The sequence below is a fragment of the Myotis davidii genome, unplaced genomic scaffold (assembly GCF_000327345.1).
Source record: "Myotis davidii unplaced genomic scaffold, ASM32734v1 scaffold39, whole genome shotgun sequence".
Lineage (NCBI taxonomy): Eukaryota > Metazoa > Chordata > Mammalia > Chiroptera > Vespertilionidae > Myotis > Myotis davidii.
In genome coordinates this window covers 412,820-425,831 of record NW_006290531.1, presented here as the reverse complement: position 1 = coordinate 425,831, position 13,012 = coordinate 412,820, and the positions used below count along the sequence as shown (strand labels likewise).

The 13,012-nt window shown below is 37.2% G+C and overlaps 1 protein-coding gene across 6 annotated transcripts in view; it reads right to left on the bottom strand.

Moving 5' to 3' along the window:
- Positions 1-13,012, bottom strand: part of INTS6 (integrator complex subunit 6) — a 111,012-nt gene that overhangs the window by 44,156 nt on the left and 53,844 nt on the right. The window contains exon 1 of one of the 6 annotated variants that reach the window (XM_015563779.1): positions 8,827-8,911. The exons of the other annotated variants lie outside the window; for them this stretch is intronic. Within the exon in view, the coding sequence (XP_015419265.1) occupies positions 8,827-8,829 (3 nt within the window). The 5' untranslated portion in view covers positions 8,830-8,911. Of the gene's footprint in view, positions 1-8,826; positions 8,912-13,012 lie in introns of those variants that run through there. 6 annotated transcript variants of the gene reach the window in all.

Below are 13,012 nucleotides of genomic sequence, written 5' to 3'. Positions count from 1 at the left end.
CGGGCCTAAGCCAGCAGGTGTTCATCCCCTGAGAGGTCCCAGGCCGGGCTGAGGGATCCCCTCCCTCCGAGAGTACAAATTTTTGTGCACCAGGCCTCTAGTCCTATATAATAAAAACCTAATATGCTAAGTGTCCATTCGATTGCTCAACCAATGAAAGTGTAATATGCTAATGATATGCTAAGGCCCCTCAACGGCTCACTATGACTGACCACCAGGGGGCAGAGATTTGACCAGTCGACCAGTCACTATGATGTGCACTGACCACCAGGGGGCAGATGCTCCAACTGGTATGTTAGCTTGCTGTTGGGGTCCAGCCAATCTGGACTGAGCAAGACAGGCTAGACACACCCTGGCACCCTCCCACGGCCCCTTCCTGGCTGGCAAACCTCTTGTGTCCCTCCCTGGCCCTGATCATGCACCAGGCCTTTAGTCAATAAATGAACTGTGATCTATTCATAAACCAGAGCTGAAATGAATAAACCAGATTTCTAAAATTCAACACAGATCTCAAAACAGTATTTTTTGGATAATATAACATAAATAGAATTTGCTCTCTTTGGCTTATTACTTCTTTCATTCAATATCACAGGGCGAGATTCATCCATACTGTTGCATACAAGTGTAGGTTATTCATTCCCATTGCCATGCAGCACGTGTGGGGCAGGAGGGAGGGGAATACACTTTAACTTATCTATGTTTTTTGTTGATAGGCATTTGGGTTGTTTCTAGTTTGGGTATATTATGAATAACAAAACCATGAAATTATAGTACATGTCTTTATGGAAAACATACATATGCATTTCTGCTGGATGTGCACCTAGAAGCATTATTGCTGGGTTAAGAGTATATGAATATACTTAGTTTTATTGCATACTGCCAGTTTTCCAACATGGTTGTACCAATTTATACTCCAACCAGCAGTGACCAAGAATACCAGTTGTTCCATACCTCTTTCACCAACATTTAGTTTGGCTATCTTTTTCATTTTAGCCATTTTGGTGTGTGTGTAGTGGAATCTCAGTGGGATGTGAATCTCCCTGAAATCTATAGAGGATGAACACCTTCATTAATTTCTTGGCCATTTTGCTATGCTCTTTCATCAAGTGCCTATTAATTTCTGCCTACTTTTTAAAAACTGAGTTATCGTTTTCTTATTGATTTGAAGGATTATTAACATACTAGAGGTCAGGTGCACAAATTCATGCACAGGTGGGGTCCCAAGGGGGTAGGGGGCCTGGGATGTGATAGGCCCTTCAGTTGGGCAGTGGGATGCCCTTGTTGGCCCAGGATCTGGATCCATCCTGACTACATTCGCGCTGGTTGTCAGGAGCCACCTGGCGGCAACTTTTATGTTGCTGCTTTCCTGCAGAGCGTCTAGGGAGGGGAAATAGTTGTGGCACCCAAGGCCAACTTCCAGGAGGCTCGCAGCACTGTCAGGATCATGCGAGCAGAGCTGGTCCATCAGTGCCTGTACCGTTCTCCGGAGAATGGACCTGCAGGACTACTGAGGGAGTGAGTGGCTGCAGCTGGGCTGGTGGGCTACCAGGATGGGTTGGTCAGCTGAGTGGCACTCCTGTTGCGGGAGCACACTGACAACCAGGGGGCAGCTCCTGCATTGAGCGTCTGCCCCTTGGTGTTCAGTGTGCGTCATAGCGACCGGTCGTTCCATCACTTAGGCTTTTATATATATATATAGATTCTAGATGAGTCCTTTGTTGGATATAGGCATTACAAATATCTTCTCCCACAATGTGACTTCTTTCATTATTTCAGTGGTATCTTTTGATAAATAGAATTTGTTATATTTTTCCTTCCATGGTTAGTAAAATACTTTTGTGTCCTCTACAATCATGAAAATGTTCTATTTTCTTCTAAAAGCTGTATTATTTTCTCACATTTAAACCTGAAATGTTATTCAGAATTGGGTTTACTATATGATATGACAGGGGTAAAGGTAGATTTTTTTTCTCTCTAATGAATATCCAATTTACATAGCCCCAGTTTTGGTTTTTGTTTTAATCCTCACCTGAGGATGTGTTTTTATTGAATTTAGAGAAAGAGAAATGGAGAGGGAGGGAGGGAGTGAGGAGAGAAGGGAGTGGAGAAGGAGGGGGTAGAAAAAGATGGAAAGGGAAGGTGAGAAAGAGACAGAGGGGGAGGGGGAGGGAGAGAAACATCGAGAAGTTGCCTCCTGTATGCACCCCAACTGGGGGATCAAAGCTCTCGAACTACACTTCAACTAACTGAGCCACACAGGCAGATATAGCCCTGTTATTTTAAAAGACCATGTTTTCTCTGCTGCTCTGGAACATCACATAATCTTCAACTGGTTGACTATACAAATGTGAGTTTATTTCTGGATCCAAACAAATATGAGATGAAAAAGAAGGCACAAGGCAAAATGATACACAGACTAGCATCCATAGGTACTGCTAATTATTTAGTCTTATATATGTACAATATATACATGTAGTGAAATATAAACTGGAAGGCTACACACCAAATTCAAGGTAATTGTTGCTTCTGGGATGGGGAAGAGGGACAGAGTAAAACCGAGTAGAGGAACAAAGGAAACTACACCTTCACTATCTGCAATGTTCTGTTTCATTTAAATTTTAAAAATCTGTAACATACAATTAATTGTATGTCAGGCAAATATGCAGTAATTTTTATCAATTATTCTTATCCAAAATAGTATTAATATGGAAAAAACTGTAAAGAGCCAGTAAATTATTCAAGTAGTTGAATAATCTATCCCTCTTTTATGACAGTATCATTATTTTATACAAAACCCAAGAAACTTCATACACATCTCAACTCAATAAAAGGTAAATCAGATGTAATCACTAACCCCACATTTATAAGAACTCTAACAAAGTTCTACTTGATATCTATTAAAATATACTGCAAGAGGATAGACTATTTCCCTGAAAATTATGCCTGCTTCCACACACTTTTTATGCACCTACCAAATATTAGGTATGTTGAGACTCTGGAGATTTAAAGATGCATAATAAAAACATGGTCCCACTCCTTAAAGAGTTCTGAGTGAAAGGTTTCATGTTCCTAAAGGAATCTATTTTAGAGATGTGTTTAAGAATAATCTAACAAACAGAAAGAAGAAGAAAAAAAAAATCACAGTATGGCACCCTGGCCGATGAGGCTCAGTTCTTTGAACATCATCCTGTGCATCAAAAGATTACCATTTAAATCCTGGCCAGGACACATGCCCAGTTGTGCATTCAGAACTGGTCCAAGTGCATATGGGAGGCAACCAATCGATGTTTTTCTCCCTCTCTCCCCTTCCTTCCTTTCTCTCTAAAATCAATAAAAACATTTTTATTAAAAAACAAAACAAAGAAAATCACAGTTCTGGCTATCAAGATATTATTAGGATTTTTATTTCTGAACAGTTGACAGGAAAATAGTTTTATAATAGCTATTTTCTGAAACTTAATTGCAGGAAACTTTAGTATGAAATTTAAGTGTCTAAACTAATAATGCTAAAAAATTAGTCACTAATAATAACCACAGACTTACTATTATATGACAGACAGTGTTCTAAACCCTCTATATACACTAGTTCATTTATTCCACAGGCAGTACTATAATCTCTACTTGCAAATGATAAAAACTGAGGCACAGACAGTTCAGTAACTTGCTAGAAGATGCATGGTAAATGGTGAGGAGACAGAATCGAAATCCAGGTAAGGTGGCCTCTGATTCTGTGCTCTTAAATAATGCTTACACTTTAGTGAAACCGTATCTGCATTTTAAAAAATCAAGTGTTGCGATATTAATATTTAAAAAAATAAAACTTATTTACTTATTTGCCCTGGCCGGTGTGCTCAGTGGTTAGAATATCAACCCCCACACAGAGGGTCTCCTGCTCTAATCCTGGTCAAGAGCACACACCTAGGTTGTATGTCAGGAAGCAACCAATTGATACCTCTCTCTCTCTCTCTCTCTCGTCTTCTCCCTCCTACCTCCCTTCCTTCCACTCTCTAACATCAATGGAAAAAAATACCCTCTGGTGAGGATTAACCAAAAAAAAGGAAAGAAAAAAAAGCACACTAATTCTATTTAATGGAAAGAAAACTTTAATTATAAAAATGACCACTTTAAGAAAAAAAATTCAAATCACAGGCTTCTGAATCAATCTAGTAATTTTAAGCCACAAATTAATATTATTAACATTTTAGATTGCTTGTCTGTTTTAATAAAGCACAATCCTATGCTTTCCCGCCAGTTACTCTTTTATCCAATGGAAAGAAGCAGCAATATACTTTTCTCCTTTTTGTTGGTCTCTTCCCATTCTCTGGTACATGAGTAATAACAATAAAATTAAACAATAGTTTACATATTGAGAACTTACTATGTGCCAAGCACCATTCTATGGTCTTTTCATATATTTATAACAAATCAATGAGGTAGGTAATATTATCATCCCCATTTTAGAGGCAAGTTGTAATATAAGATTGTATCTCAGGAGACATCTGTTTGGAGAATACATGATTCAACTTTAGAGAATCTAAGGAAAACTGAGAATTTTAAGAATTGGATAAATCATGTGTAATTCAATAGTACAATTATTTTCCCATAACTATGACAATGATCTTCATTGGGGTTTTCATAAGATTATACTTGGCAAAACTTCAATCTAAATGGACTAATAAGCAAAGAAAATTATTCTTTATACTAACAAAGTTTTACTTTTACTTGAATACAATTGAGGTTTCGCTACATTATTATTTAAAATTATTAATTTTATTGATACCACAGTCCAGATATTTTAAGCAATTATCTTAACAGCTAACAGAAAAGGAAATGTAGCTCCAACTTAAATTTAGGAAGACTATTTTTCCTGCTTTCCTTTGGAGATCTATCTTATTGCCCTTTCACCTTTGAGTCTTTCTTGGAACTTATTTTTTTTTTAAAGTAAAATTTCTTTCTCCATAGGCATAAAAAACAAAGGGCAGATTAGGTAGGTGATAGTCTATCATTAGATATGCTCAAACTTTCTGTACATATAAAAGTACAATTTTCCCTTTATTTGTTTTATGTTTGATTATGGTTCAGACCCTAATTATTCGTGACTTTGCTAAGACTGGACTAAGGCTCAACTTAATTTTTAATTATTTAGTTACTAGAAGTCCGGAGCATGGCCTGGCCTGCAGTGATTGGGCTGAAACTGGCTCTCTGACATCCCCTGAGGGGATGAAATTCGTGCAGGGGGGAGAGGGGGTGTTGCTTAACTGCTCCCCTGACAGCTTGATTGCCCCCACCTGCCCGCCCCTGCCGGCCCGATCACCCCCAACTGCCCTCCCCTCCTGGCCTGATCGCCTACAACTGCCCTCCCCTTCTGGCCTGATTGCCCACAACTGCCCTCCCCTGCTGGCCTGATCACCCCCAACTGTCCTCCCCTCCCGGCCTGATCGCCCCTAACCACCTCTGTCCCGCCACCATGGCTTTGTCGGGAAGGATGTCCAGAAGGTCTCGCAGTCTAATTAGCATTTTACCCTTTTATTAGTATAGGTATATATATAGATTTTACATTTTATATTTATATATAGAGATTCACTGAGCACCTACCATAAACATGGCATTTCAGGATTTAATAAGGATTCTACTAAGCCAAATAAACAAGATTGGAGATAAAGTTTTAGCAAGCTCACTTTAAAAAAAACTGTTATAAGACCTCTGCTAATGAGGATTCTCATACATTGTTATTTACTTTTTAAATTTGCAAAATGTAAAAAAATAAATAAAAGTCAACTAATAGCAAAAGAAGATTTAAAAAATTGTATTTAAAATATCTTTAAGTCAGGAACCAAACTATTTCTCCTGGCATACAACCCAACTGGCTCCTGAATAATGATCATATCAGAGCTTTTCATGAATGTCAGGATTAACTGGTTTATACCAATACTTCAGAGGTGTCCTCTTGCACTTGGATATTTTGCCAACTGGTTCTATTTGTGAAGCAATTAAAATTATACATCCTTCAATAAGTATACTTCCCACCTTGTTTAATGACCTATTTACCTGGCTGTCTATCCTACCATTTTAAAAGAGGGCAAGAAGAGGGATCTGATTGTTTTCTATGTCTCTCTCCCCCCCACAGATAATATCTGTCAAATGAAAGAATGAGGCCCCTCCCATTCCCACAGCATAAGGAAAGCACAAGAGCAAGAGGAGCAGAATAATGGCTACAATCAGAGCACAAGCATCTCTGTGTCCCTCCCCATCCAAGACACATACTGATGTGGATTAGACACACAAACAGGGATTCCACAGTCATGTATGTGAAACATTACCAGAACATCACAGAACTAATTAGGCCTATTTCCAAGAGCTGGAAGTGTTGTTCTGTCCCTATGTATCTAAGCAGCTAATTATGGCCCTTGTATGTGCCCGCACATAAAGGACACAAAGACATGAGCTGCAAAACCTGCCTGACATCTAGAACAGGACTGGAGAAACAACCATCCCATATGTTGAACCCATAACAACAATTCCATCTAGCTCAGTGTACAGTACTCATAATGATAATTTGCATATGGGCATACTTTTACTAAGACCCACAAAATATAACCTCATATTCTTTACTTATTCAGAGATACAAAGAACATGACCATATATTTCTTGAAAAATTGTTTACCGCACACACCAAACCATCATTTTTCTTTATAGTTTAATGCACTGGCTAATACCAATGAACTTGGCACAGTATCAAGGAAGTAATTAGGTCATTATAAATGTTCAATTTTTAATTGTTATCATTAGAGGCCTTTTATAAAAATAAGAATGGGGATCACAAATAAAGCTATAACACAGGAATTATTTAATGAACGGTGACACATCAGACACTAATTTTCTAGCTTCAAGAACATGTAAACAAATAATTGTAATATGGGGGTGAATTAGGGAAGACTCACAGAGAAAACAGCATCTGAGTAAGTTTTAAGAATGAAAAATATACTGAGAATCTATAAACTTTTGCAGGTTACAGGGAATAAACAGAGTGAAGATCATGATAAAGAAAACACGAGGTAAGAAACAAAAACAAACACTGGGATAAAAAACTAAATGAAAATTCAGGACTGCTGGAGGATTAAGTACAAAAAAGAAGAGAAACTGAAGATTTTAGGAAAGCCTCAGAATGTGTAAAATTAAAGAGAACATGCAAGGAAAGAAGCTGGAAACATTCTGAAAATAGTAGCCTACTTTGGGTCAAGTTTAGAGAAAATATAGAAGATTGACAATAATTTTTTCTTCATTTGCAAGTCATTTTCTAGTCTCTTCACTCTACTAAAATAACTCACACTATTAGTCATCAATGATTTTTTTTTTTGTCATTGTGGTAGATGAGTGTGGTAAAAGTGTTTCAGGCCTAAGTCTTAACACAGGCCTCACAGTTTTGTTGTCACCTCTTAGGAACCAGCTGCCATGTAAAGAAGCTTGAACTAGACTACTGACGATGGCAGATCACATGGAGAGACAGAAGCCACAGGGACAAGAAGCAAGGTACCCACACAACAGTGAGCAGCAATGGCCAAATAAATAAGGTTATCTTGGGTGTTCCAGCCCCACCTAAGCCCCCGGCTGAATGAAGCCAACCCACAGAATCTTGAGAAATAATAAACTGTTGTTTTAAACCACTAAAATTTAGGGTGACTTGTTAAATAGAAATAGGTAACCAAAGGAGTCATAAAAACAAGTAGAGATTGTTCAGATTTGGCTTTCCAGCAGCATTCAAAACTATGTACCGCTTTTTAGAAATACATTCTTCCTTTGGCTTTCATGCTTAAGTACTTTCATGGTTTTCCTCCTCTTCTCTGGCTGTTCCTCTGTCTTCTACAAAAACCCTCAAACTGCAATAACCTAGCCATTAAGTGCTGCACATCCTCAAGGCTGTCTTAAGTCTTGGCCAATTTATGCTTAAACCCTCATCCCTCCTACCCACAGCTTCAGTTGATATATACACTCAGATAATATTTTAAAATTTTATATGTCCAGCCTAGATTTTTCTTCTGAGTGTCAAATAATCTTCTGCCTACTTGATATTCCCTGTTGAATGGCTCTAAGGTTCCTCAAACTAACATGTTCAAAACTGAACTCACAATTTTCCTCCACCCAAAATGGTACTCTTTCAACATTTCCTAGCTCAGTGAATGGCATCATAATATATCCAGTTTTGTAAAAAACCATCTTCCTTTCCTTATACCACCAAATGTCAGCAAATTTGGTTGATTTAGCCTTCTAAGTATCTCTTAAAACTCGCTTCTTTCTATCTCTTCTATCATCACCATATTCCTTGGCCAATGCAACACTGCTTGCCTAACTGGTCTTTCAGCAGCCACTTGTCTTCCTCCAAATAAAACCCTTGCTTTTATATTGAAAACATTATTCAGGATGACCTCAGAGCCCCTGTGTGGTATCAAGCTCAACCAAGCTTCTTTTCCATTTTTTTACAATAATTCCTCTTCTTTATGTCTAAGTCACTTTAGCCCTCTCCCAATCCCTCATTCTCAAGCATACTTCCTTTGGGGGGGAAAGCCTTTGAACAATCTCTCTGCCTGGTATAACTATCCTTCTACTTTTTGTGTAGTAAATCCTACTCATCTCTTTAGATCTTAGCTTTCCATGAGCTCCTTGACTAAATGTAGTGCACCCTTATTGTAAACTCTCATAGCACATATTCCTCCCTTTTGTTGGATTTATAACAACTGCAATTTCACTTTTATCTGTGACATTTTTATTAATGCTTGTTTTGTCAAAACCAGACCTGTGGAGGCAGAGCTCCTGCTTCTTTTTGCTCACCATTTGATCTCAGAGCCTAGTACAATGACTGGTTCATGGAAGAAACTCAATATACCTAAATAAATAAATGAATAGGTGGATAAATAAGGTGCCTAGATAGGCTGTGAATGATACTAAGGAACTAGTGGATAATGCAAAGCATTGAAACACTGTGAACAGTAGAAAATTATGCTCAGTGGTATGCTTTAGAACAGCGGTTCTCAACCTGTGAGTCGCGACCCCTTTGGCAGTCGAACAACCCTTTCACAGGGGCTGCCTAAGACCATCCTGCATATCAGATATTTACATTACGATTCATAACAGTAGCAACATTAGTTATGAAGTAGCAACGAAAATAATTTTATGGTTGGGTCACAACATGAGGAACTGTATTTAGAGGGCCAGAAGGTTGAGAACCACTGCTTTAGAATCATTATTGCCATGTTATAAAAAAATGAAGGAAACGAAGACAAGTTAGGAAGCTAATGTAATACTTTAAAAAAAATCACCAGTGTAATGGATGGTAACATGAATAGTAATGAAAGGAAAAAATAATAATAAAAGTATAAAGCAAGGGACTGATACCAAAGACAATTACTGAGGAAAAAAGTACAGTAAAACCTCATTATAACGGACTAATTCGGCTGAGGGGATGTCCATTAGAGCCGTAAGTCCATTATATAATAAAAGAGGATTTCCAAATACATTATGTTAAAAAATTGACAAATTAGTTTACCTGTTTATACTTCCATTTGTTTAATAAACAAAAATTAAGTATGCATGAAAAGTTTAATTAAGTAAACAGTAAGTTTTCTATGTGTATTGCTGTAATTTTAAATTTATACTGAATAGATCTAGTAAATGTGTGCATTCCCCAGTCACCTCCAGTAAACAAAGGCACACAGCTGGGGCGTGGCACACAGCTGGGACATGGCTTAGCGCATGTGAAACATTAGCCAGCACACATTAAAACTGCTGCAGAAAGTCACACCACACAACAACAGAACAAATTAGCACGCACAATGTGATGTGATCACGTGCTAATCATTCCCCAAACACTGTTTAGGAGCGGTGACTCTTGGATTTAAATATGTAGACTATAGTTGTAGATATGTAATATTTATTTATGTCAGCAAAATTACTGAAGTGTTTTTTCCAACATATGCCTCTTTGCTAAAATTTATTAAAAATAACAGTGAAGGGGAGAGATCAACCAAAGGACTTATATGCAAGCATATAGGCCTAACCAATGGACACAGACAACAGGGGGGTGAGGGCATGAGTGGGGGGCATAGGGAGTAATGTGGGGATAAGGACACATATGTAATAACTTAATCAATAAAGAAATTTAAAAAAATAACAAAATAACAGTGAATTCATTTTTAAAAAAATAACCTGTAATTTAATTATAAACAAGTCTTGGTTAAAAAGCATTTTAAAATTAATAGGGTATTAATTTTCACTTATGACATACAGACTGGAAACTTTGTCCCTTAAATCCAAAGTCTGTTAAATTGAAGCCCACAAAAGCAAGGGCTTATTATATGTACATGTCTTAAGGCCCTGACACTTTCACTACCTCTACTGTTATAGTGATGATTTGACATATTCAAAATGATGTTACAAGGTGCTGTAATATATGAAGCAAGATTGAAAAAAAAACACTACAAAACTAAGTACCAAATACATACACACTAAAAAGGGATTTTTGCAAAAGGACAATAATGTTCTCAATTCTAATATATAACTTCACATAATTGTTAAATAATATCCAAATTATTCAGAATCTAGCGTAAAACATTTAAACTAAAATAAATTATAAAGTATTAGATCAGAAAATTAACTTAAAGTGCACTGATAAAGAAACATAAAAAATACATATATAGTAAAAGTTTTGTGAATCATATTGAGAGCCATTATTTTCTAAGTAACTAGGAGCATTTAATGCTTCAAGCACAAAAACATATCAACAAATTTCCTCCAGTGTATTATATTATGTCCCTATCTTCTGGAAACAGATTATAGCCCACAAAAATAATAATAATCTTTTCTTGATAATTCAAAGAAGTAGGGAGAGAAAAAAGCTTAAAGACTTCTTGTTCTTACCAAATATTAATTGAAATCAGAAAGTTAAGGGTTTCAATTAGATATCGTACATTGAATCAACTTATTTAATCCTCCAACACACCTATTACCTATAACTTAGATTCTAAGGTGTATCAATTTAGTATATTTCCCCAAATTTTAACATTAATGTACAGTTTTTTTTCCAACAAAAGAACATTAATTATCCACACAGCTGCACATCCCTTTCTTCTTCTATATCAAGTTTCACAGAATTCCAGTATCACAGACTGAGTCTAGGTCTTCTCCACATTGGGTCTAGAGCAGTGGTTCTCAACCTTGGCTGCACATTAGAATCACCTGGGAATCTTTTTAAAATCCTGATTTCTGGGCCTCATGCTCCAGAAATTCTGTTTCTTTGTTATGGGGTGGGGCCACAACATTAGTAACAAAGAAACAGAATTTCTGGAGGATGAGGCCCAGAAATCAGGATTTTAAAAAGATTCCCAGGTGATTCTAATGTGCAGCCAAGGTTGAGAACCACTGATCTAGAGGTTCTTCTGAATCCCTTTGGCCCTTAGAGATTAAGCAGAACATCAGAGTCATATTTTATAGCCTGTGCTTATGATCTTGATCTCTTTGGCACCTTTACTTTGAAAATTGTAATTTCAAGGTATATCAAAGACTACTAACTGGTATTTCATTTGCATTTCTATTTGGTTAACCTTAGATTATTTTTGTATTCTCTTTATTTCAATTATAAATTAGTAGATGCTAAAAAAATTTACTCTATGCTTCCCTTTAAAAGGTTAACTTTGGGCAATTGTTTGACCGGTGAAAATTGTATCCCTCATCTTCCGAAATTTGGCAATTTCAACTACCTTTATTTGCATTGCCTGTTGCAAGTTAGGTGATCTAATGTTGTATTTTTGTTTCAATGCTAATACACTATAAGGTAATAATTTCCCTAAAAAGTTTCAAAAACAATTAGGGACCCAAATTTGTCTTAAACTTCTATGAGACTTCAATTTCCAAATAGATAACAGCATTTGTAATATATGAACCATGTTTGGATTCTGATTCAAACAAAACAATTGTGAGACAAGTAGGAAAATTGGGATATAAATTGGATATTAATTTTACTTCCTGGACCCTTTCAATTTTTTGTTAAGCTATAAAGATAAATCAAATTTAAATCACTTAAATTAAAATCAACTATATTTAAAAATTAAATTTAACCAATTTTTAAAAAATCAATTAAAATGTTAGGCTACAGAACACTGCAGATACACACACACATATATAAATATATATATTTAGATAGCCTTATGTGTTAAAGATAATGCCTACAGAAATATTTATGGGTGAAATTACATAATGTTTGGAATTTACTATAAAATATTTCCTGAAAAAGTGTGTATGGAGGTAGGGGCAGAACAGATGAAACAATAATTATCCTGCAAAATGTAGACAATTACAGAATCTGAGCAAGAGCTCTTGAAGTTTATTACTTCATTTCTCCAATTTTTGTGTATTCTGAAAGCTCCATAATAAGGCTTTTTAAAATTGGACATAGGTGAGTTAATCAACACAATTAAAAATGTACACAATTATGCCCAGGCCAGTGTTTCTAAGTGGTTAGACTTAGAGCATAGGCCTATGCACCAAAGGGTTGCAGGTTCGAACCCAGGCAACCAATCAATGTGTCTCTGTCACATGGTTCTCTCTCTCTCTCTTTCACTCTCTCTCTCTTCCTCCCTCCCTCCCCCTCCCCCTTTCCACACTCTCTAAAAATCAATGGGGCGAAATTACACAAAACTAAAAGCCTCTGTGGGAAGAAAATGAGAATGAGAAGGAAAGTACTGCTTTTATTACAAGTGTGCCTGTGAACAATTATTAGCAAAACTAGAGGCCCGGTGCCCAAAATTCATGCATGGGTAAGGTCCCTAGGCCTGGCAGGCAATCAGGGCCAATCTATGGGGTGACCAAGGGCCAATCAGGGGGCCCCTGCTGGCCCCCGCCTTAGCTGGCCTGGTGCCACCCACTCACCGGCCCTGCCACCACTGCTGGTCACCTCCTTCTGTGGGGTGACAGGCGGGGTGATCGGGGGGGCCTCCACTGGCTGGCCTGGGGCCTGCAGGCG